The sequence below is a fragment of the Octopus sinensis genome, linkage group LG20 (assembly GCF_006345805.1).
Source record: "Octopus sinensis linkage group LG20, ASM634580v1, whole genome shotgun sequence".
Taxonomy (NCBI): domain Eukaryota; kingdom Metazoa; phylum Mollusca; class Cephalopoda; order Octopoda; family Octopodidae; genus Octopus; species Octopus sinensis.
The window spans coordinates 29,258,172-29,284,404 of record NC_043016.1 but is presented as its reverse complement, the minus strand read 5'-3'; the positions used below and the strand labels follow the sequence as shown (position 1 = coordinate 29,284,404).

At 38.4% G+C, this 26,233-nt stretch overlaps 1 protein-coding gene across 5 annotated transcripts in view; it reads left to right on the top strand.

Annotated features, from left to right (window-relative positions):
• LOC115222505 (calponin homology domain-containing protein DDB_G0272472) overlaps positions 1–26,233 on the top strand; it is a 281,038-nt gene that overhangs the window by 41,429 nt on the left and 213,376 nt on the right. For all 5 annotated transcript variants that reach the window (XM_036511598.1, XM_029792736.2, XM_036511597.1 and 2 more), the window contains one exon: positions 613–3,058. In XM_036511598.1, the coding sequence (XP_036367491.1) occupies positions 613–3,058 (2,446 nt within the window). The remainder of the gene's footprint in view (positions 1–612; positions 3,059–26,233) is intronic.

The following is a 26,233-nucleotide window of genomic DNA, read 5'->3' as shown; positions in this document are numbered from 1 at the left end:
TATATATATATATAATCAAAATAAGCAACAAGAATGACTCTTGTTGCTTATTTTGATTATAATCACCCCAAGGATTTATATGGATAACACCATGCAAAATTCTGGTGCATCTAAATTAAGTACCATATTCATTTGAATCTAAATTTTTGCTGAACTTATATATATATATATATATATATATATTAGTGTGTGTTTGTATACATGTATATGTGTGTGTGTATATGTGTATATGCATGTGTATATATACATGCATGTGTATGTATGCATATATATATATATATATATGTACATATGTGTGTGCATATATATGTGTATGTGTGGATATATCTGTATGTGTGCATATATATATATGTGTGTGTGTGTGTGTATATATAAGTATATGAGTGTGTGCATGTGTGATCACTACTTCGTATTTAATATATCATGTTTTCACAACACTACTATATAGCCTTTCTAACCTGCAGCCATTGTAACTCAGTGTAGCATTCTATTAATATTTTCATTCATCAATTCACTGTGCCATTCATCTAACAGAATATTTTATTTTTTAATTTAAAAAAATTTTTATATATTATTAATTAATGATTTGTTACTCATTTCTTTTCTTTGCAGGCTTTCCAATTACCTGATAAACTGGATGCCTCACGGAAACTAAGACAGTCCTTTATTCCGGCTCCTAAGGTATATTCTAAAACAGCACAACCAAAAACCTGTCTTACTATTGAAAATCAGGAAACCATTTCATACAAAACAAACACTGCTGTTGATGAAAAGCCAAATACCTCAAAGCAGTTCAATATCGGAGATCGAGTATGCATCAGTGGTCAAAAGCAAGGCACGCTTTTGTATTTTGGTAAACTACATGTATCAGATGGCTTGTGGTGTGGTATTGAACTAGAGTTACCTGAAGGATCCCATAATGGTAAAATTGAAGACGTCAGGTATTTTACCTGTAAAAAGTTCCACGGTATTTTTGCTCCAATTGATAAAGTTGAGCGTGTGATTCCGAGTAAGCCTCTCACAACTTGGGCAAAGGTCAAAGAATCAAGCGTATATGATGAGAGAAACAATGAACTACAGAAGGACCAGTCTGTGACAAATATAGAAAATCACGAAGAAGATTATCCAGTAAAGCATCGGAGTGAGGGAGGAAATGTGAATTTTTGGAGGAAAACAAAACCTCAAATTCAAGACCAAAATCTATCAGAAACACATTCTCTGGAAAATCAAGTTAACCATTTGGAAACTCATCCATCGCTTGCTAACAAAGGTCACGACAACTCTGACCATCATACACCTTGGCAGCAGTTCTTGAAGTCCCATGGTTCACCAAATTCATATGTTCAATCACAACACATTCAGAACCAATCTAAATCACCTCCTCAGTCTCAACAGCTGAAGGCTGTGTCGAAGGAATGTGAATCTTCATCTCCATATACATCTGGCCATTCTATACCATTGCACTCATCCAGGACAACTGGGTCCACTCAACAGCTACAGAACAGCACAGCTTCATCTTATTCAGACCAACAGCAATCTTACTCAAGGTTGCAATACCAGCCTCAGCAGCAATACTCTGGACAGCAGTTCAAACCTCAGCAATATCAGCGGAATTCAATTCCGCATCAATACCAGCAGCAGCAGTACCAACAGCCACAGCAGCAGCAGCACCAGCAGTTCAGCTCACCTCACTCTCATCATCAAAGCCTGCACTTTTCACCTCAGCAACAGTACGACACGTCATCGCTGCCTCCTCAACAATTGTACCTACACGAGACACAGCAGCCAGGTCACCAGTACCCTGGCCACCACTACCCACCTCAGCAACAACAGTACCCACCTCATCAACAGCAGTACCCACCACCTCAACCACAGCAGTATCTCCCTCAGCAGCAATATCCACCACCACCGCAACAATCCCAGCAATATCCGCTGCCACCACACCAACACCAGTACCCACCAGCTCCACAACAGCAGCCATACGCATCTCCACCCCAGCAGCAACAATACCCACCACTGTCACTGCATCAGCAACAGCAGTACATATCAACACCTCCACCCCATCAGCAGCAATACTCCCAACCACCACACCATCAACAACAGTATCCCCTACCACCACACCTTCCCCAGCAGCAGCTGTATGCTTCACCACCACCACCACCCCAACATTCTTCAAAATCCTCTGATCACAGCTCATGTCTCCCTGAAGAGCGTTCTATAAATGAGGAAAAGGACAATGGCTCGACCCAAGCCGATATGGGAATCAGTGCTTGTGTTAAGGAATACCTGGAATCTGACCGTAGAACTTACTTCAATTTTACATTTGATGCTGAAAACAGTGGCAATGTCAGGACAGCATCAAACAAACCAAATTCCTTGACATCATCACTCTACCAGGCAGAGAGAGAACTTGACCCGGCAGGAGTCATCTGGGAACTGGAAAATACAGATGATGAGATCAGTTTCCGTATAGATTCTGAAAAAACATCAGAGTCTAGTTCGTTAGCAACAAGTACAGATGAAAAGCAATTGACATCAAAGTTAGAAAGCGGATCTCCTATAAACTCTAAATTGGCTCTAACTGAGAATAAAATGGCAGAGTCTGAAGCGTTACTCATCAAACAACTTGAGGAAGAGCTTGCAAGTAATATTGTTGAAAGGGGTACAGAAAGTGAGAAAGGTAGCAGTGAGGAAGATGAAATTATTATAACCAATAATAAGGATAAGAAAAATAAACTTTTAATAAACGTAGAAAAGGCTGTGGAACATGGTGTTAACAGCCTTCATGGTGGTCATATAACTCTGGACATGAAATCTTCTTTGGATTCGCAGTTCAGTGACATAACCTCTGATAGAACCCCACCAATAATGACTGATTCTGGTATCATGGTTGACAGTAGAATATCTGACTTCGGTCGATATAAATGTTCTTCAATGGAAAATAGTCTTGACATGGATCATCTCCATACCAGTGACCAATTAGCTGCAGATCTTCAAGATGGCCACAGAGAGAAGAACAGACCTACCTCTCTTATTTCAACAACCAGCGTTGACACTGGTAAGTATTTTGTGATGAGAAATTAATGTTGTCATGCTTATTATTCATATAGTCTTTTGTTGGCGTTTTAGCATTCAAACCGATCATACGCTGTTCAAATATTCTTCCTGTTCTATATTGAAATCAGCCAGTTTCCACTTCTCTAACACACGTATGTTTTTCTAGAAATAACAATCACATAATCAAAATCGCAAAGCTATGAGATAATGTATAATTAATTTAAAACAATTTGAATAAATAAGCATTACATTTGAAAGGGTAATCTGGATGCTTAAGGTTTAAAGATAGCTTATTGCTGGATAAAATGCTTAGCAGCATTTATGTTTTGTGTTTGAATTTCATCCTTTTGGGGTTGATCAAATAAGTACCAGTTAAAGTACTGGAGTTTATGTAGTTAACTTCCCCTTCCCTTTAACATTGCTGACTTTGTGCCAAAATTAGAAAGAATTACTAGAAGCTTGCCCTAATTCAAGGGACTTCATCTATTTGATGATAGTTAACACCACCAACCAACACATAAGAAGTACCTTTAACAGAGTTCATCTTGTTATAAACATTCAAATCATATCTCTGATCTGAAGATAAACCTAATACCTCAATTTGCTGCATCCTACAGCATCTTCCATTTCATAATACCACAGTTTTGTGTTTTAGAAGGCATGAATAGCAGTGGGTCTGACATACAGGTCTACTGCTAGAAATAAGGGCCTAGAGAAATAAACAGGATCTTTACTTTTGACCTACAGATTTAAAAAATAATTTTTTGTAACTAAACACTTTCAAACTTCGGACACTTATATTTACGAAGTAATTTCCCGTTAAAGTAGTCCTGTTTTGGTAATTTCAACCAATCAATGACATGTATTCAGCTGAATAAAATTACTGCCATTGTTTGTCAACAACAACTATCGGAAGTGTATATTTCGTTTGTCACTGTTATTTATGACAACCCTAAAACCCTAAAACCCTAACCCTAAAACCAGTACAAATGCACGAACAATGTCATAAATAACAGTGACAAATGAAAAATGCACTGCCAATAGTTCTTATTGACAAACAACTGCAGTAATTTTATTCAGCTGAATACACGTCATCGATTGGTTGAAATTACCGAAATAGGACTACTTTAACGGGAAATAATTACGTAAATATAAGTTTTTCTCAAAAATGCTAAGAGGAAAAGATGTTTTGTATGACACATTCTACCAGTTTGAAAGTGTTTAGTTACAAAAAATTATTTTTTAAATCTGTAGGTCAAAAGGTAAAGATCTGATTAACACTTTAGGAGACTGCCTTTCTTGAAGCAGGTCTGCCTATGACCACTAATTTTCAATTAGGCTATATACAGTGATTGAAGTGTTGGTCAGTAGTTACCCATGAGTAACACCATGGGAAGCTGTCCCAATTGATGACCAGCCTACTTGTGGTTGTTAACTTTCAGCAGGGCTATTTACAATGTTTGAAGTAGTGGTTAGTAGTAGCCCTTGATTCATTTAGTTTCCTCTCGCCTATCACCCATCAATTTCAATAATCTTGTAAAGATCATGAGATAATCTTGTTTTTTGATTATGTTTAAATAAAAAATTATAATCCTCTAGAATTCACAGGGGTTCAAAAGTTTGCTGATCCTTTATACTGAAATATAGAATTGCGTACCAGATAATGCTTTCACTCTGCATAATGTATGCAGCTATATGCTTTACATTTTTTATATTATGATATCGAGTGGCTGTGTGGTAGGTAGCTTGCTTACCAACCACATGGTTCCGGGTTCAGTCCCACTTCATGGCACCTTGGGCAAGTGTCTTCTACCATAGCCTCAGGCCAACCAAAGCCTTGTGAGTGGATTTAGTAGACGGAAACTGAAAGGAGCCCGTCGTATATATGTATATATATATACATTTATTTATGTATATATTTATGTATATATATATACATATATTTATTTATATATATATATATATATGTGTGTGTGTGTGTATCTGTGTTTGTGTTCCCGTAACTTAGCAGTTCAGCAAAAGAGACCAATAGAATAAGTACTAGGCTTACAAAGAATAAGTCCTGGGGTCCATTTGCTCAACTAAAAGTGGTGCTCCAGCATGGCCACAGTCAAATGACTGAAACAAGTAACTAAAGATATATATATATGTGTGTGTGTGTGTAGAGGGTTGAAAAGTAGCACACGAGTTGATATGTATAAGGAAAATAGAACAAGGTAGAAAATGCTAAAATTTATCATGAAGAACATGTTAGTACTGGTTTTAGTCTTTGCGGCTTTTTCAACTTAAAATAAAGCATGAAAAATAAATAAATTGGAAAAATTAAATGTAATGTTTTTTAAAAATATTTCTATAGTTTTCAAATACATGGGACATTTACCTTTTTTTTTCTGTCTGTCTCTCTCTTTCACTTTTGTGAATGCTCGGCAGGTGGGTAGTAGCAGATCTGAAGAATTATTTAAAAACTATGGAAATATTAAAAAAAAATATTTAATTTAATTTTTCCACAATTTGTTTTTGATGCTTTACTCTAAGTTGAAAAAGTCGCAAAGTCTGAAACCAGTACTAACATGTTCTTCGCTATAAAATTAGTTTAGCATTTTCTACCTTGTCCTATTTTCTTTACACACACACACACACACACACACACACACACACACACATAAAAAGACACTCATTACTTTTTGTGTGTTTGTCACCTCACACAGATTCGCGGTCCACTCAGTCTAATAGTCTTATGCATAGTACCATTGTGTGCGTGTGTAACTTGATAACAGTTTAACCCAGCTTAAAGTTTTGTAGGCATGTGACACATTCACATCATCAGTTGTTTAGCAACAGAGTGGAGAACTTTCAAAAGAAATTTAAAATAACTTCATTGCTCAGTTCATGTTATATGAGTATTTTTGTTATGATAGAAACATTTAGTTATTTAATTGGTAGGTCCACATAATGTTGTAGACAGGATACCGGTATCACTTTGTCAGCATTCTGCAGGATGTGATATTTCAACATCAGTTCTTCACATTGGCTACTTAACATGATAGAGTTGGCATGTTAGCATATGTTAGTTGTGATTCTGTGGTGTGTAATATTTCACCAAGAACAGTTATCATTTAAGGGGAAGTAAATGATTTAATGTTGTCAATGTGTGACTGACATGAATTATGGTAAGCTGTAATCTCTATGGGCAGCAGGAATTATAGCCTAGATACTATATATGTATAGGCCAACAAGGCTCAGGTTATCAGTTGCAAATGACTCAAAGACCATTAACATGGTGTACCTCTGGTGACAAAAAATAAGATAGGTCAGTTTCCCTATTGATGAATATTGCAGGCTGATAGAGTATGTACCAGTTCTCATCGAAGCAGATTTGGCAATTATGGGCTCCTAATAAGGAGGGTCTCTGTGATATATACTCCAGATAAACTTAAAACTCAATTTAAAACTCCTAGGGTCTCCAGATGAAGTAGAACAGAGAGATGGAGTTTTCCACACCCTATACACAAAGAAGTGCATGTTTTGCATGTATCTTTCCTTAGGTACTGTCTGGTACCTCACACCATGTGATGTACTGTTTGTACATAAGATGGTGTGAGGTTGGCTTTATAATTCCTAGCTTCTGAGATCTTCCCAGTGGGTAGTTAGTATTTTGACAGCTGTAAGTTACAACGTAAGGTGAAGATTGTGTGTATTTGTCTCTGTTGTAGCAGCATGCAATGCTGGCAATGATATTAAGTGTGAGTAGCTAACTATAACATTATGTGAATTAAAGAGTTTATATCAAGAAATTTAATTGGTGTCAGGAAGCTTTTAGTACAATAAGGGAAACATTTAGATTGCATGGGGGATTAAACCACATTACTTTCCTCTTTCTAACTCTCTTCATGTGTGGAGGTGACAGACTCTCTATATAAACTAACTTAGTGGTAAAGCTGTTCCCGATTAGTGCTTTGGGTGTGACCTTGCTGAAGATCTGTCTTCCTGTCTGCTGATAGATTATAGATTCTTCTGCTGGTTCCTGTAACTAGGTTTCTAATTGTAGCTGGGAGAAGGAAAGGTTGAAGTGTCTATGAATATAAAGTTTTCTCATTGAGATTTCTGTGGGGGTTAATACTTGCCTGTCTTGGGATCCAGTGTTAACAAGTTGGCCTTTAAATTGGTAGTTGGTGTGAGGCCAAATTCTTTGAAGATTTCTAAAAATTCTTTCTAAACATATTCATAGAGTAACCATTCATGACTTGAAATTGTTAGACCATCATTTTTGTTCAGAGTGGGAGTGTGGATATTTTTTTTCTTTTAACGTATCCAGAATAAATAACTTGATTTAATTAATCTCATCTCTATTGTGGCTTGTCATGGATATGTTGAGCAGTATGCCAGTTTCCTTTCTTTTTTTTTTATATCCAGTCGAAATCATCATGAAACAAAACTGACATTCTAGCATTTATAATGATTCTGATATTGAAGTCACTAATTCTAATGAACTGTGTTGCCAAAATCTTGGGTCTTCAGGATAAGCGATTTTGAATTTGATGCTGCCAATGTTGAATTAATAGTGACTGCTTTCCTTGAAACTTCACTGATATTGGTGTCAAATTAAAAAAAAAAATAAAAAAAATAGTACTGCTGGAGCTTTGAATCACTTAGTCACCATTCATAATAAATAGTATTTTGACTCACTAGTATTCTAGTATTGACTCCTTTATTCACTGTATGCTTACTTAATATACTTAAGTAGACACAGATACACATATCTACAGACACATTCTGAGATACCCTTGCATCTTCTCTTGTTACTAGATTTCCCCATCTGCTTGACACTTGCAGCTATATATAAGATGTCTTTTAATGCAAGTTCTTTCTAGCAAGAACTGTCTGCAGGTGTAGTAATTAGAAATTTTTGTTTAATTTAACTCTCTATCATCTTTGTCTCTGTCTGTCTGTCTCTTGTGTGTGTGTATATATGTGATGTATGCGTGTGTGTGTGTGTGTGTCTGTACATGTCTACTTATCATTCTATTTATCCATATGGTTACCTGCCTGTCTGTCTGTCTAGCTGTTTGACTCTCTACCTGAATAGAATGTATATCTGTTTGTGCACACACACACGCCATGTGCATGCACACACACACGCCATGTGCATGCACACACACACACACACATACACACGTGTGTGTATTTATATTTATACTACATCTGTTTCTCTCTCCCACCCAAATTATAAGTCGGTCTTTGTGTGTGTGTGTGTGTGTATATGTGTGTGTTATTTCAAAAATATTATATTCCTTTACTCTCTCTTTCTCCTTGGTGTTTATTTATCTTTCTACTTTTCAGTCCCAACTACCCTACCTTTTGCTCCCTACTTGCCCCAAACTTTGGTATTTTGTCCTTTATTACTCCTTAGCAGAAAGAAGAGAAAAAAAAAACCTTTTCTTTTTCCCCACCCCTTTCCTGTTTGCCTGTCTCTCTTTCTCTATCACCCCTAAACAGCAGCAGAAACTATTTATATCATAAAAAGATTGTCCCAGGGAACCCCTATTTTTAAGTGTGTGAGAGAAGTGTGTGTCTGTGTCTGTGTGTGTGTCTGTGTGTGTGTTTGTGTTATCTAAAGTCTACATTTGTTTTTCTTATCTTTTATTTCCTTTTCTTTATAATTTGTTTTTGTCTTAGAGGTAGCTTGGGTCTAGAGAGCCAACAAAGGTATTTCTTCCCTTCTCTTAAGTCTACGAGGAAACATTCCCTGTGTAACATTCTTCTAGGTTTCACTGTTTTGTTGGCAGAAAACAAGTTTAAATAAAAAAGAGAATAAAAGACTTCACAAAAACTACAAAAAAAAAAACAAAACAAAACAGCAAATTCAAGATGCTGGTGCCACCGGACATTATGTCTTCCAGCACAAATACTGCCCTTCTTTGCTGGTTGAAAGGTTTGCCTTTCCCCGCTTTTAAAATTCCATTAAGCACATATGCCACATCAAAATGAACTAAGGAACTACTTTCGGGAACTGCTACCAGTTGTTTGGAACTTACCATTTTAAACTATGTAAGGTAATTTGTTTCACATATACCCACTAATATACATGCATAGGTTTATGTATACTATCTCTTTCTCTCTTCCTCTCTGTCTGTCTCTCTCTCTGCCATCCTGGGGCCAGTTACTTATTATATCTGTCGCAACTCATAAATAGTAATCTTTATAAGTAGCATTTCACCTGGTGTATTCTTGCCATCATCATCATCACCATTATTATTATTATTTATTATTATTATTACTCTCTCCCGCTTTTCTCTTTTACTTGTTTCAGTCATTTGACTGCGGCCATGCTGGAGCACCGGGACTTATTCTTTGTAAGCCCAGTACTTATTCTATCGGTCTCTTTTGCCGAACTGCTAAGTGAAGGGGACGTAAACACACCAGCATCGGTTGTCAAGCAATGCTAGGTGGGGACAAACATAGACACACACACATATATATACATATATACATATATACGACAGGCTTCTTTCAGTTTCCGTCTACCAAATCCACTCACAAGGCATTGGTCGGCCCGGGGCTATAGCAGAAGACACTTGCCCAAGATGCCACACAGCGGGACTGAACCCGGAACCATGTGGTTGGTAAGCAAGCTACTTACCACACAGCCACTCCTGCGCCTATTATTATTATTATTATTATTATTATTATTATTATTATTATTATTATTATTATTATTATTATCATTAGCAGCACTGCCACATCATCATCCTTGTCTGTTAAACAGTTTTATGCAGGTTACTGCTGCACCTTCTGGTGCACTTCTGTGTTTCTGAGCTATGTGCAGCAGTGTCTTTTGGGAATGTTGGGTTAGGGTTGTATAGCTACATTAGCTTTTTGTTTTGTTGCTTTGTTTTAGTGTTATTTTAGTGTTGTGTAGAGAATGTTCTAGTATGGGTAGTGTTATATTAACGAGTGGTGTTTGTGCAGAGTAAGTGAATTGTTGGTGTTATAGTTTGTTATTCATTATATGAAAGCATATGTTGATGTGGTTGTGTGGTAAAAAAAGGCGGTGAGCTGGCAGAAGCATTAGCACGCTGGGCGAAATGCCTAGCAGTATTTCATCTGCCATTACGTTCTGAGTTCAAATTCCACCGAGGTTGACTTTGCCTTTCATAATTTCGGGGTTGATAAATTAAGTACCAGTTGTGGACTGGGGTCCATGTAATCGATTTAATCCCTTTGTCTGTACTTGTTTGTCCCCTCTATGTTTAGCCCCTTGTGGAAGCTTGCTTTCCAACCACATGGTTCTGGGTTCAGTCCCACTGCATGGTACTTGGTGTAAATGTCTTCTGTAGCCACGAATCAACCAAACCCTTGAGTGGATTTGGTTGACAGAACCTGAAAGAAGCCTGTCATACATATATATATGTATGTGTGTGTGTGTGTGTTTGTTCCCCACCACCACTTGACAACTGGTGTTGATGTGTTTATGTCCCCATAACTTAGCAGTTCAGTAAAAGAAACTGATAGAATAAGTACCCAGCTTTAAAAAATACATTAAATAAGAATTGGGATTGATTCATTTGACCAAACATTCTCCAAGGCTGTGCCCCAGCATGGCTGCAGTCTAATAACTAAAACAAATAAAAGCTAAAAGATATTTAAAGGAAGGTGAATGTATAGGATATGTTTTGTGTAGAGAAAGTGAATTATTTTAAGCTATATTATCAAATTAAAGGTACCTTGTTTAGAATAGGGTCTGTGTCCAGTAGGACAATCTTGTGTATGTATGATATGGACCCATTTGTAGGACTTTGGCGTGTGTGAGTAGGATGTGGCCTGTGTCTAGCAAAATTTTTGTGAACTGTAAATAATGTCAGGACACTTGATATGGTTTTTATGTTTTCAGTCATATTTTTTTTTGTTTTGTCATATATTATGCTCCTATTATTATTATTGGTAGAGTTTTTACTTTTTTTTTTGTTTATTTTAATTTCAAGAACTTGAAATTTAGCCCTCTTGCTGTCAGGTAATGCAACCAATGGAACATCCACATTGGCTATCCAAATAGAACCAGTGGTAGAGAACAACAATGTTAAGGAAATTGAGAATTTATAAGAATTAACTGGTCCGTTCCTAGACAGAATCACAAGAATTAATAGGTCTGCTGACCAAGGATAAAAAACGATAAATGTCGCCCTTTTCAAGCCTAGCCAGGCTCATGGGCCCAGTTTCCCTGTTTCTGTGGCGTATGTGTTCCTCCCAGCTGGACGGGACGCCAGTCCATCGCAGCGTTACTCAAGAAACAGGAAGAGAGAGTGAGAGAAAGTTGTGGCGAAAGAGTACAACAGGGGTCGCCACCACCTCCTGCCAAAACCTCATGGAGCTTTTAGGTGTTTTTGCTCAATAAACACACACAACACCTGGTCTGGGAATCGAAACCGCGATACGCCGACCGCAAGTCCGCTGCCCTAACCACTGGGCCATTGCGCCTCCACGCTGACCAAGGAACTGAGCACAATTTCCTAAAATCCTTGACCTAGCAGTGCTGCTAGGGAGGAGAGATATTGCTAGTTTGAGATAAACTCCACAACCATGGAAGCACCATCAGCTGGGCCTGAGATAGCTGCATGCAAGCATTGAAACTGTATGTATTCATTCACTGTCAAGCCATTTCTGACTTGCAGAGTTTTAATGAACTGCTGTCATCACATGTAGGATAAAGCTAGTTATTGACTGAGTCCTTCATAAAGATCATCTCACTCAATTTTTTTTTAATATTTTGACTAGGAAAGGTGATTAGTTTTCTTGACTAGTAGTTATTATGGAAAAAGTTAAGTGATAGTTGCATCTGAAAGAAATGAGGGTAGATATTTTCCTTACTGACCAAGTCCTTATTGACTTTTTCAGTTTCATTAGGAAAGGGTAGAGATACTCTCCATCCTCAGAACATTTATTTAAAAGTGAGTGAGGGTTACCAGCATGGCCCAAATGAGCAGGCCTACTCTTAATGTGTACCTATAGGCTGGAAAATGATACCTGAAGAGAGGGCGCTTACTTATCATAGTCAGATCAATTCTGGCTATACAGGTTCCATGATTGGTTCCAGTGTGATGCTCCTATTCCAGGAACAGTGCCATATTTGATATATTTTGTGTGTACCATTAGCTTTCACTTTATTTCATAGTATTTCCATGTCATAGGCACACACACCTCATCCACTTGTTCCTGTCATATTCTCCTACCCTGATGTGTCACCCCAAAACTTGATTTCACCTTTCATGCTTCTTCTGGGTCAACAAATTTTTAATTCTGGTAGAGTAGGGTGGATGGAAGCATCTATTAAATCAATAGTTTGGTCTATTTATATGTGTAGTGTAGGGGTGGATGGTCTGTGGCAATAAAACCTCTCACTACTGGTGTGGTGGAGGTGGTGGAGAAATAGTAGAGGAGCCTAGATCATCATCATCTTCATCATCATTTAATTTCCTTTTTCTATGCTGGCATGAATCGGACAGTTTGATAGCAACTGGCCAACCAGAGATCTGACTAGGTTCCAATTTTCTGTTTTGGCATGTTTTCTGTGGCTGGACACACTTCCTGGTTCCAACCACTTTGCGAAGTGTAGTGGGTGTTTTTTTTATATATGGCACCAGCAGTTGTATAAGTACTTGTAGTAGTGGCTACACACTTGTATCTTCTGAGTTCAAATCCAGCTAAGGTCGAGTTAACCTTTTTGTTTTTCTCATTCCTCCTAAGTACTTATTTTATTTCAAATGGATAAAATACACACCTCTAATGTATTGAGGTTGAATAAGGCTAACCACTACTACCATCACTTTGTTTAAAATGTGTGGTTTCATCATCATCATTTTACATTTGCTTTCCATGCTGGCTTAGGTAGGACAATTCAACAGGTTAGAGGACCATATTTTCTCTAATGTTGCATTTTTTATATGGTTTCTATCTGTAGATGCCCTTCCCAAAACTAATCATTTTACAGCAGTATATCTTTTATTTTTTACTTGTTTCATCATTAAACTGTGGCCATGCTGGGGCACTACCTTCAAGAATTTTTAGTTGAACAAAGTTGACCCCAGTACTTTTTTGTTTCTGTAAAGCTTGGTACTTATTCTATCAGTTCTCTTTTGCCAAACTGCTATGGTACAGGGACATGAACATACAAGCACTAGTTGTCGAGCAGTGGTGGGGGGACAAGCACACACGTGTGTGTGTGTGTATATATATATATATATATGTACACACAATGAACTTATTCTAGTTTCCATCTACCAAATTCTCTCACAAGGCTTTGATCAGCTGGATGCTGTAATAGAGGACACTTTCCCATGGTGTCATGCAGTGGAACTGAACCCAAACCATGTGGGAAGCAAGCTTCTTACCACTCAGCCATGCCTACACCTATACTAATTTGGGAGGTGGGAAGAGGACACCTTGTAGCTTTATAGAGCAAAAAAAAAATCCCATAATGGAAAGGAAGAGGTTTATAGTGAAAGGATGGAAATAGAGAGAAAAATATTTTGCAGAATTTGTAGAATGTTGGAAAAATACTGTGTGTGCGTCCCAATCTTGCAGGAGTCAACTTTGGCTTTTATCCTTCTGTAGGGTTGTTAAAATGAACCCTTTTCTTGTCCCGTGTATCACATGCGTTACATGAGACATATTTCCCTGACATCCATGCATCATGTATGATACATATTCCCAGTTTTTTTCCATCCAATAGAGTAACTTGAGACATATGAAAGGAAAGTATTATTATATCACCCAGATTGTATGAAATAAGGGCTAACTAAAAGCCTGAAAACAAGCAAGGACCATTTGGGACAAACTTAAGAAAATGCTTTGGACAGGCAAACGGTTAAGTAATAGTAATGTCCTGAGGCCTTATATACTCATGTCAGAAGTTGATGTTGTTGCTGTCACTATTGTATTGTGACGATGTCATGTCATACCAAAGAAATCATAGTTGTTGATGTTGCTTGTATTACTGGAGTGGACTAATGCCATTTCTTCTTGCATCAGAAGCTGTCAGAGTTGCTGTCCTTATTGGTTGAGTAGAGGATCAGATTTCAATTCAATTTAACATTTTGCGCTAGAACGCTGCACCAGCCTCCAGTCTGATTTGGCATGATTTTCTACGACTGGATGCCCTTCTTAATGCCAACCACTCCGAGAGTGTAATAGGTGCTATTATGTGCCACCAGCATGGGTGCCATTTGCGTGACACTGGGGTGCTTTTATGTGCCACTGGCACAGGTGCCTTTTGCATGACACCAGTATCTGCCATGGCTGCGATTTTGCTTTTGGTCTTATTATGCACAACATAATGGTAAAGGCCTGAACCATTAACTCTATGAGGCCCTGTGCTTGAAAGGAACTCAGTCACTTTGTCTCCATGAGGCCCATCACTTGAAAGATGTTCTTTACGTTCCACCAGCACAGATGCCAGTTACCATGACTATGATTTCACTTGACAGGTCCTCTCAAGCATAGCACATTGCCAAAGGTCTCGGTCACTAATCATTACCTCTGTGAGGCATATATGTGTATGTATGTATATATTTGTGTGTGTGTTTTTGTATCTGGGTTTGTCTCCCCACCATCATTTTACAACTAATGTTGGTGTGTTTACATCCCTGTAACTTAGCAGTTTGACAAAAGAGACCAATAGAATAAGTACTAGGCTTACAAAGAACAAGTCCTGGGGTCAATTTCTTTGACTAAAACCCTTTAAGGCAATGCTCCAGCATAGCCACAGTCAAATGACTGAAACAAGTAAAGGAATAAAACACACACACACACACACACACAAGTAAATACAGAAATGGGGTGTATGACAAAAATTATATATGTATAATTTAAGTGTGTGTCTGTGTTTACAACAGTTGTATTATTTGTTATCTCCCTTTATGTCCTATAACCTAGCAATGTGAGAATTCAGGACACTGACATAAATACTTGGATTAATATTATCAATTAAAACCAGTAAAAGTATTTTAAAAAATACTCACGGTTATATAATGCACACACACAAGCGTACATAATCCTCAACATCATCTTTACATCCACTCTCTTATACCCTGAAGCTCATACACTCCATTTTTAGCTTGGTTCTATGGCTCAATGCCCTACCTAATGCCAACCACTTTATTGAATATTTAGGGTGCATTTTATCATGGTACCAATACCTATTTCTTTACTACCCACAAGGGGCTAAACATAGAGGGGACAAACAAGGACAGACATAGGCATTAAGTTGATTACATCAACCCCAGTGCGTAACTGGTACTTTATCGACCCCGAAAGGATGAAAGGCAAAGTTGACCTCGGCGGAATTTGAACTCACAACGTAACTGGTACCAATACCAGTGTGGTTGTCATTTTCCTTGGTAAAACAAGATTATGCACTGTCTGTTTATTCACTAGTAACTGCAACTGGTTTTGTGCATAAATTTTTACCCATCAGCATACAGCCTAACTCTGTATTAAAGGCTGGATCAGGCTGTTTTGAACATAGAGCAGATAGATTATTTGGGTTGGATATGGTCAGTTCAATTGCTAAAGGGTTAAGATGAAACCTATCAAATAGAAAGAAGCTTGCTTCCCAAACACATAGTTCTGGGTTCAGTCCTACTGTGTGGCACCTTGGGAAATTGTCTTCTGTAATGGATTTGGTAGAAGAAAAAAATTGGATGAGCCTGTTCTGTGTGTGTGTGTGTGTGTGTGTTGTGTATTTCCCTTGTCAGTCATTAAGATAGTGCTCTTGTGGTGAGTGAGTTGGTTTGACTGTTATTTCTAGCAATGCTGGTACCACTTAGTACCCTCTGTCACTTTAGTGATGTCTATAAATTTACCTTTAGGTTGTTAAATTTCTAATAAGCCACCTATGTTATTTATAGTTTTCACTTTTACCACTTTTGAAATGAGCATATGAGTTCAATGATCTTATAAGTTGACTAGGTGAGTTGAATTTAACCCTAGGTGCAGTAAGAGCTATCAATGAGAATTAAGATGCTCTGTATCAAAATTTGAAATTGCTGGTGATCTGGCTATGTCTGGAAAGGAAGTTTATCTCATTTGTCAGTCATTAACATAGTGGTCTTGTGATTAGCGAGTTGGTTTGACTCTTATTTCTAGCAATGCTGGTACCACTTAGTACTCTGTCACTTTAGTGACATCTATGGATTTAATAAGCCACCCATATTATATATATATATGTTTATATATCCCTCTCTGCTGGGAGGCACCTGCATGGAGGCAAAGTGACTGAGTTTCTCTTGAGCGTTGGGCCTCATGGAGGCAAAGTGGCTGAATTTTTCTCAAGCATTGGGCCTCATGGAGGCAAAGTGACCAAGTTTCTTTCAAGTGTCGGACCTCATGGAGGCAATGACCAAGACCTTTGACATTATGTTGTGCTTGAGAAGATGACCCATCAAGTTGAGCAAAATCATGGTCATGGCGGATGCCAGTGTCATTACACACTCAGAGTGGTTGGCATTAGGAAGGGCATCCAGCTGTAGAAACCAAGCCAAATCAGACTGGAACCTGGTGCAACTCTCCAGCTTGCCTGCTCTAGCACTCAGTACACACTATAAAGTGGTTGGCACTAGGAAGGGCATCCAGCTGTAGAAACCAAGCCAAATCAGACTGGAACCTTGTGCAGCTCTCCAGCTTGTCACCTCTAGCACTCAGCACACACTGTAAAGTGGTTGGCACTAGGAAGGGCATCCAGCTGTAGAAACCAAGCCAAATCAGATTGGAACCTGGTGCAGCTCTCCAGCTTGCCACCTCTAGCACTCAGCACACACTATAAAGTGGTTGGCACTAGGAAGGGCATCCAGCTGTAGAAACCAAGCCAAATCAGACTGGAACCTGGTGCAGCTCTCCAGCTTGCCACCTCTAGCACTCAGCACACACTATAAAGTGGTTGGCACTAGGAAGGGCATCCAGCTGTAGAAACCAAGCCAAATCAGACTGGAACCTTGTGCAGCTCTCCAGCTTACCACCTCTAGCACTCAGCACACACTATAAAGTGGTTGGCACTAGGAAGGGCATCCAGCTGTAGAAATCATGCCAAATCAGACTGGAACCTGGTGCAGCCTTCCAGTGTGCCAGCCCAGTCAAACCATCCAACCTATGCCAGCATGGACAAAGGACATTAAATGATGATGATATATACCTACCTACCTACCTATCTACTTATGCATGTGTCTTTGTGTATGTGTTTTGTACACCACTACCAATTGACAACTGCTGTTGATGTGTTTGCATCCCTATAACTTAACAGTTCAGCAAAAGGGACCAATAGAATAAGTACCAGGCTTTACAAAAAAAAATAAGTACTGGGTTTGATAAGTTCAACTAAAATTCTTCAAGGGGTACCCTGCCATGGCTGCACTCTAATGACTGAAACTAGTAAAAGAAGGCGACAAGCTGGCAGAAACATTAGCACGCCAAGCAAAATGCTTAGCAGTATTTTGTCTGCCGTTATGTTCTGAGTTCAAATTCCGCCGAGGTCGACTTTGACTTTCATCCTTTCAAGGTCAATAAATAAAGTACCAGTTATGCACTGGGGTCGATGTAATCGATTTAATCCCTTTGTCCTTGTTTGTCCCCTCTATGTTTAGTCCCTTGTGGGCAATAAAGAAATATGAAACTAGTGTAAGAAGAAAAAAATTTATCATTTGTCTATTGCAGCCAAGAGGTAGGCACCAGCCTTACAACATCCCATCTGCTGCATTCTCTAAAATATAGGACCTTTGTTTTTTGAATCAAATGAAACCATCATTGTCACTTCTTAATACACCTTTCTTACCATTTCAATATCATCATCATCATTGTGACCATCATCATCATCATCATCATCAATGACTTTGCATTTGCCGTTCCATGCTGGGAGAGGTTGGTTGAAGTTTGTCCCACAAGTAAAATTACGAAAAAAGATATTCCATTTAGGACCATCCTGTCTTTTATTCAGACAATGTGTAGTTTGAAGTACATTACCCAGTATGTTCTGTTTTACATTATTAAGACAGTAAGATGTTATTTGAGGGAGAGTTAACTGTTGTTTCTTGCAGATGTAGCTTTCACAAGTCAAAAAGATTCTATATTTTGACTTGTCAAAGTGAAATGGTTTAAAGGATAAGGAGGTGGACTATCAACAACAGATTTTTTTTTTTGTTGCTGTTGTGTATCTCTGCCCTGGGGGATACTCGGAGTGTTAACAACAACAACTGACTTCAAGTCCAAGAGGAGTAGTATCTTTCATCATTGTTACTCGAAGTCGACTACCCAAAGATCCTGGGACCTTGGAGTTATTTAGTTTTTATTTATTTCAATTCAAGATTATCCACAAGGAATTAGGATCAGAGATCTTTTGGAGACTGTTACTTGAGATAAGCTCACAATCCATAGAGAGATGTATCTTTAATCCACATTATACTGTGTTCCTGGAACTAAATACTCTCTCAGCTCTGCCCCTGTTGGCAGCAGAGATTTTGCTTGTATATTTCAGTTCACTTAATTCGTTTTGGGAATGGGTACCACCAGGGCATCCGGAGAATGTTACCTAAGATAGACTAGGAATGTTTTGTCTTACACCTGTTAAACACTACAAAACTAAATTCAACCTTCTGCTTTGAACATCTACTTACAGACTACCTAAAGCATTTTTTTTCTTTATTATTTATATATTGTAACATTGAGTTATAACATTATGTCTGAATTATAGGATTGGGTGGTCACAACTGGAAAGTCTTTCATATGTTGGGAGCCAAGCAACAATCAGTCACTAATACTAATATTATACATTAGATGATGCAGTTCTAGATAAATTTCTCTCTATATAAAGCTGAAGTTGTCTGTGTATAGCAGGTTTGGTAGCCTTCAACTAACACTATCTCCTCCAAGACCCTGCGGCGCAAGTTGGCCAAAACTGAGAGTATTATAGAGGAAGGCTTGCTCTTCCTTCTGTAGAAGAAAAAATTCAAATCGGACCGTGTTAACTCCAAAAATTATTTACATCAAAAAGGTGCTTTTTTTCTATGGAAATCCCTATTTTTTTTACTGCTGTGTCACCATTTTTTGGTGTATTTCAACCAGAAAAATGTTCACTTAAAGAGAATAACAAGCTACATAATGCAAAATTTTTACTTTTCAAAAATTCCAATTCTAAAGGGTTGAAACAAATCCAAGCAATGCCAGGTGATACTGCTAGTTATGTCTAAAAATGAAATGAGATGATCACAACCGGAACATCTTAGGTCTGCTGGATCAGGACTGACCAGAATGAGTGGGTAGGGGACTAAACAACAACGTGAACCACTAATACCAACTACTACGAGGGCTTCTGGTGGTGGTGGTGGTGGTGGCAGCAATGTTGTTGTTGTGGGGGCTGCCTGTAACTGTGTCATGTAAAAGAATGAACTCTCTGATATACCAAGTCTAACAATAATTCTACACACACACACACACACACACACACACACACACACTGCATACATATTGCAGTGTGTGTATTGGAAGGGTTAATTCAGCAGTAGTATTTAATCCCTTTTATCAGCAGAGAGTAAGCAGTTGGGGTACTTGGTACCCTTGTGTGTTAACCAGCATTTAGAAAAATCTGCTGTGTGTGTGTGTGTTAGAAGTTGAATGTCTACATTTACTTAGCTACAAATCATTTTTCTACTGTTTCTTCATGAAATCTAAGACCCCCCAGCTTCCATTTACAATTAGTATCCTTACAAAATTATACCTATCACTTATAAGATTAACATACTTTGTAACCCTACCCACTCTCTTTCTCTCTCTCTCTGTTATAGTATTTTACCACAGTTTTCCACTGTATTTGTCTCTCACATCTCTCAGGAGATGATGAAACAACTTCAGAAGTTTTTGTACTGTAAACTCCGTGTGTGTGATGTATTTCTGAATGTATGTGTTTGTGGGCTGGGGTGTCTACATAACTGGATGTTGAAACTGGGGGAAAAGGTAATATAGGTGGTAGACATGAATGTATCATTACGTATATTTAGATGTAAAACTGGAGAAAAAATAGTGTATATATATATATATATATGTATATATATATACATCAAATAAGCAACAAGGATATCCAAGGTAGTGTAGTACAATCGTTTCATGCTATTTCATTTTATTAAACACTGTAAGTATTACATCAGTTTTAAAATGTTGAGCATTACATCAGTTTTATTAACACACTGGTGTAATACTTACAGTGTTTAATAAAATGAAGTAGCATGAAACGATTGTACTACACTACCTTGGATATCCTTGTTGCTTATTTTAATTATAATCACTCCATTTGATTTATATGGATAATACCATACAAAATTCTGGGGCCTTTAACTTAAGTACCATATTCATCTGAATCTAAATTTTGCTGAACTTATATATATATATATATATATATATATCATCATCATCATCATCGTTTAACATCCGTTTTCCGCGCTAGCACGGGTTGGACGGTTCGACCGGGGTCTGGGAAGCCAGGGGCTGCACCAGGCTCCAGTCTGATCTGGCAGAGTTTCTACAGCTGGATGCCCTTCCTAACGCCAACCACTCCGCGAGTGTAGTGGGTGCTTTTTACGTGCCACCTGCACAGGTGCCAGGGGGGTCTGGCATCGGCCAATTAAAAAATAATATTCTTTTCCTCTTTTACTTGTTTCTGTCATTTTACTGCAGCCATGCTGGAGCATAGCCTTCAGACGAGCAAATTGACCCCAGGACCCATTCCTTGCAAGCCCAGTACCCATTCCATCGGACTCCCCCGCTGAACCGCCAATTCACAGGGATGCAAACACACCAGCATCAGTTACACACATACATGTGTGTTTGCACACATCTGTACACATACATATGCATGTATATAGGCATGACAGTGGTTAAGAAGTTTGCTTCCCACATGGTTTCGGGTTCAGTTCCACTGTGCAACTCTTAAGGCAAATTTCTTCTATTATAGCCCTGGGCTAGTCAAAGTGGGAGGTGGATCTAGGAAAGGGAAACTGAAAGAAGCCTGTTATATGTAAGTACAAATAAATGTGTGGGTGTGTGTCTTTGTTTTGCTATCGCATGGTTATTGTAAATGAATGCCACACTGATACAGACAAGCATCATTCATTGACAGTTTTCTCAGAAAAATATGTTTGGCCATGGGGCAAATATTACTTTGCTTGGAAACAGATGAGGGATGACAACAGGAAGGGTTAAATATATCCTGGCCCTGAACAGACAGGTCAGTCATTGGGATGTAGTCTTAGCTATGTTAAACATCAATATTATATATATATATATATATATATATATATACACACACACATATTATATACATGTATGTGTGTATAAATTGATTATTTGCAACTGATGCAGTATTAATATCAAAAGGTAATCTTTATATCCCTCTTAACATGGATGCCTTGTTAGAACACCAAATATTGTGTTATTAGCCTTGAGGGAGCCTCTCATATAGGCACTTGGTACATAAAAGCATACACATAGATCATAATGGATGAAATTCATTCATCATAGGTGCCAGAATTCCCATATCACATTTAGTTCTATTGAAACTCATCAGCAGGAAGCACCAGGAGACCACATGCCAGTCAAATCTTGCTGCTATGATATATATGGTCTTTCAGCATATTTTCAGACTCTGATGTTGAAAATAGCCAGCAAGCTTATTAAAAATAAATTATCAGTGATGGAAGCAGTATCAATGCCAAAAGGTATATGTGTATCAGTGAGTGTAGGGAATGAAGTAGGTAAATATGTACTACATATGTTTCCAAGAGAAACTGAACAGAAGTTATGTAATTTTAAGATTTCAAATATGTTCAATTTCCCACTTCTGGAACTTTTTACCTGTTGTTTGCAGGTTCATTGTCAGGATATGTCTAATTCAGTATGGGATGAAGCATACAATAAATGTTGATTAATAAACTTTATTGGTTGAGTATTATCTGCTTTGTGTTATCTATACAAGCCACCTCTATGCTTGAGGTTAAAGAACTCTGTACCACGATCATTTTGGATCTCACTATACATACATACATATGTACATAATGTGTATATATATATATATATATATATATATATATATATATATATATATATCTTTCAGTCATTGGACTGCAGCCATGATTAAGTACTGCCTTGAAAGGTTTTAATCAAATGAATCAATCCCAGTACTTATTTTTTAAGCCTGGTACTTAACCTATTGGCCTTTTGTACCAAACCACTGAGTTACAGGAATGTAAACAAACCAACACTGGTTGTCAAGCTGTGGTGGTGGTGGGGCAAACACATACACTAAACACACTACATACACTACATGCATACACTACACACACAAGTACATACACTACACATGCAAGCACATATGCTACACACACAACGTACACACTACATGCACACACACTACACATGCACACACACTATGCACACAACGCATGCTACACACACACACGCACACTATGCACATAAGGAGGCACACAAGCACTCACACACAAGCACACACACAAGCATACACACACAAGCACACACACACAAGCACTCACACACAAGCACTCACACACACACATAAGCACTCACACACACACTAGCATTCACACACGCACAAGAATGCACACACACACACATGCATGCATAAACACAAACACACATGCATAAACACACAAACACATGCATAAACACACACAAACACACACATAAACACACACAGACACACACACACACACATGAGTGAGCTTTTCAGTTTCCTTCTACCAGATTCACTTACAAGGCTTTGGTTGGTCTGGGGGTTATAGTTGAAGGTACTTGTCCAAGGTGTCACACAGTGGGACTGAACCCAGAATCCTTTGGTTGGGGAGGAAGCTTCTTACCACACAGCCATGTCTGCACTTAAAGAACTGACTCTCCCTGGCAGGACATTGATCCCAAATCTCCATCTATAGCATCTTTTACTTGTTTCAGTCATTGGACTCTGGCTATGCTGGGGCACTGCATTGAAGAGTTTAGTGGAGAATACGTGCACACACACACACACACACACACACACACACACACACACACACACACACAGAGGGACTGATGGTATTGGCTGACCATCTTCCTCTCCTCCAAGTTACAGATCAATATCAGAAAAGTCTCATTGAACATAAAAGGAGGGAGAGGTTAGAAACAGCAGCCAAATACCTTTTAATTCACAGTATGCCTTCATAAACAAGATGATTATATTGAATAGTGTAGTATAAGATAATTGTCCCCTGATATTGTAAATGGGTGGATGGTCATTGCTGGAACACCTTTGATCACAGGTTTTTCTGAGAACTGCTGACCTGAGAGGTAAATGATAATACAACACTGCTTACACCCCCCCCCCATTACCACTATCACTACTGTTACTACTACTACTACTACTACTACTACTACTACTATCACCACTACCATCACTACCACCACCACTATTACTACCATCACTACCACCACCTCTACTGCTACAACTACTACTATCACCACATCTATCACCACCTCTACTGTTCCACTACTATCACTACCACCATCTCTACTATTACCATCAATACCACCACCTCTAGTACTAAAACTACTACTACTACAACTACTACTGTCACCACAGCTATCACCACCACCTCTACTGTTCCACTACTATCACTACCATCATCTCTACTATTACCATCAATTACTATTACCACCACCTCTAGTACTAAAACTACTACTACTACCACCACCACCTCTACTACTATTAATACCACATCTACTACCCCCACCTCTACTGTTCTACTACTACATAAAGTGTGTTGTTATCTTTAGCAGCTATATACTGCCAGTCTCCGGAAATGATAGTCTAGTATAACTTAATCGTTGTCGTTCTGTACCGGCACACCAACTGTTTACATTAAACTACAGAATTGATGGAACGAGGAAATGTCTTTTAATTACTAAACACCTGCCTTAAAACTCACCTGATAACATTGACTTGCAGCTTTTGGCAAATGGCCAAATAATTCATTGTGAGGACAGTGGGGGAGAGAAAGGGTGTCAGAATCAGGGATAGGTAGTATAGGTAGTATAAAGGCGGGTGGCTGGCAGATACGTTAACATGCCAGGCGAAATGCTTAGCAGTATTTCATCTGCCGCTACATTCTGAGTTCAAATTCCACCGAGGTCGACTTTGCCTTTCATCCTTTCAGGGTCAATAAATTAAGTACCTATTTCTTTATTACCCACAAGGGGCTAAACACAGTGGGGACAAACAAGGACAGCCATAGGTATTAAGTTGATTATATCGACCCCAGTGCGTAACTGGTACTTAATTTATTCGACCCCGAAAAGATGAAAGGCAAAGTTGGCCTCAGCGGAATTTGAACTCACAATGTAACGCAGACGAAATACCGCTAAGCATTTCGCCCGGCGTGCTAACGTTTCTGCCAGCTCGCCGCCTTTAGTACCAGTTGCGCACTGGGGTCGATGTAATCGACTTAATACCTTTGTCTGTCCTTGTTTGTCTCCTCTATGTTTAGCCCCTTGTGGGCAATAAATAAATAAGGGATAGGTAGTACAGCTTTTCTAATAGATACCAATTTATAACTGCTACATGCATTTTTTTTATAGTGACGATGATGATGGTGATGTCAGTGGTGGTGGTGGTGCTCAGTAGGAGAAAGTAGGTTTCTACTACACTGCAAAAGGCTGAATGTTTTTAGAGAGCCGGGTATAATCTACTACACTCCACCTACCCATTACAGCCACTATTGCTACCATCACTACCACTACTTTACTGGTATATTATTTTATTGACACCCTCCCCACTCTCCGAAAGGATGAAGGGCAAAGTTGACCTCTGCAGGATTTGAACTTGGAGCATAATAATCAAAAGATGCACAAATGATCCTGCCAGCTTGCCTAATTATAAATTTTTTTTATTTGTTTTCCTCAAGATGTTTAAATGCACTCGTGAAGGTAAGCAGTTTGAAGTATACACTTATATGTGTATTTGTATACACATATGCACATGTGGGTGTGTGTTTGTGTAAGGAAAACCCACTCTTTTTCCATCGAGGGCCCCAATCCTAGACTATTTTCTTAAGTCAATACATGTTTATTGCATATAAGGTTTAAGCTTATAAAATATTATCATTTACAGAATTGTAAAAGTCGACACTGCTTACCAAAAACCATCGCATATATATATATACATATAGATAGATAGATAGATATTTGTGGTCTGATCAATAAGTATCCGGACTGTTGCCATAGTAATGAAGCTAAAGCACACAGATTGAAGCTGCTTGACACAGATTGGACTTTAAAATTTGCTGTACATGCGCTCTAAGTTTTAAGGTTCTAGCTTGCTTCCACTGTTTACAGCAGTACTTGGAAGGAACGTGTGTAGTGTGTGATCATTGCATTGACTATGATAGAGAAAGTTGAGTAGAGAATCTGCATCAAATTTTGCCAAAAGCTTGGCAATATGTGCTCAGAGGCCTTTGCAAAGTTTTCAAAAGGTTTTTATCGTTTTTCAACACAATCGAGAAGATTTTTTGCGACTGAAACCCGAGAGTCCTTTTGGTCAGCTGAAAGCAGTTTTGGCGCAAACTTGGCAGACATGCATTTCATACCCAAATTTTCGGTGATAATAGACTGAACTGGACTGTAACTGATCTGCATGTCCTCTGGTAACTCATGTATGATGATTCGATGATTTCCCCTCAAAGCTGCATGCACGTCTGTGATGTTTTTCTCAGTTCTGCTGGTTGCAGGTCTCCCAGAACATTTGTCACTGTCAACATTTTTTTGGCCATCTTGGAAACGTCTGAACCACACGAACACTTTTTCTGTGATAGTCAATGTGACAATCACATGCTATACATGTTCTTTCCAAGCACTGCTTTAAACAGCAGAAGTGAGCTAGATAGAACATTAAAACTTATGCATGTCCAGCAATGTCTGAGGTCAATCTGTACCAAGCGACTCCATTCTGCATGCTTTAGTTTCATAACTATGGCAACCATCTGGATACTTATTGATCAGATGATATATATATAATATATATATATACGATTACAAAAGAGTTACTAGTAGTTTTATGATGGAGTACTTATTTAGTTAATCCTACCTATTTTGAAACTGCAAA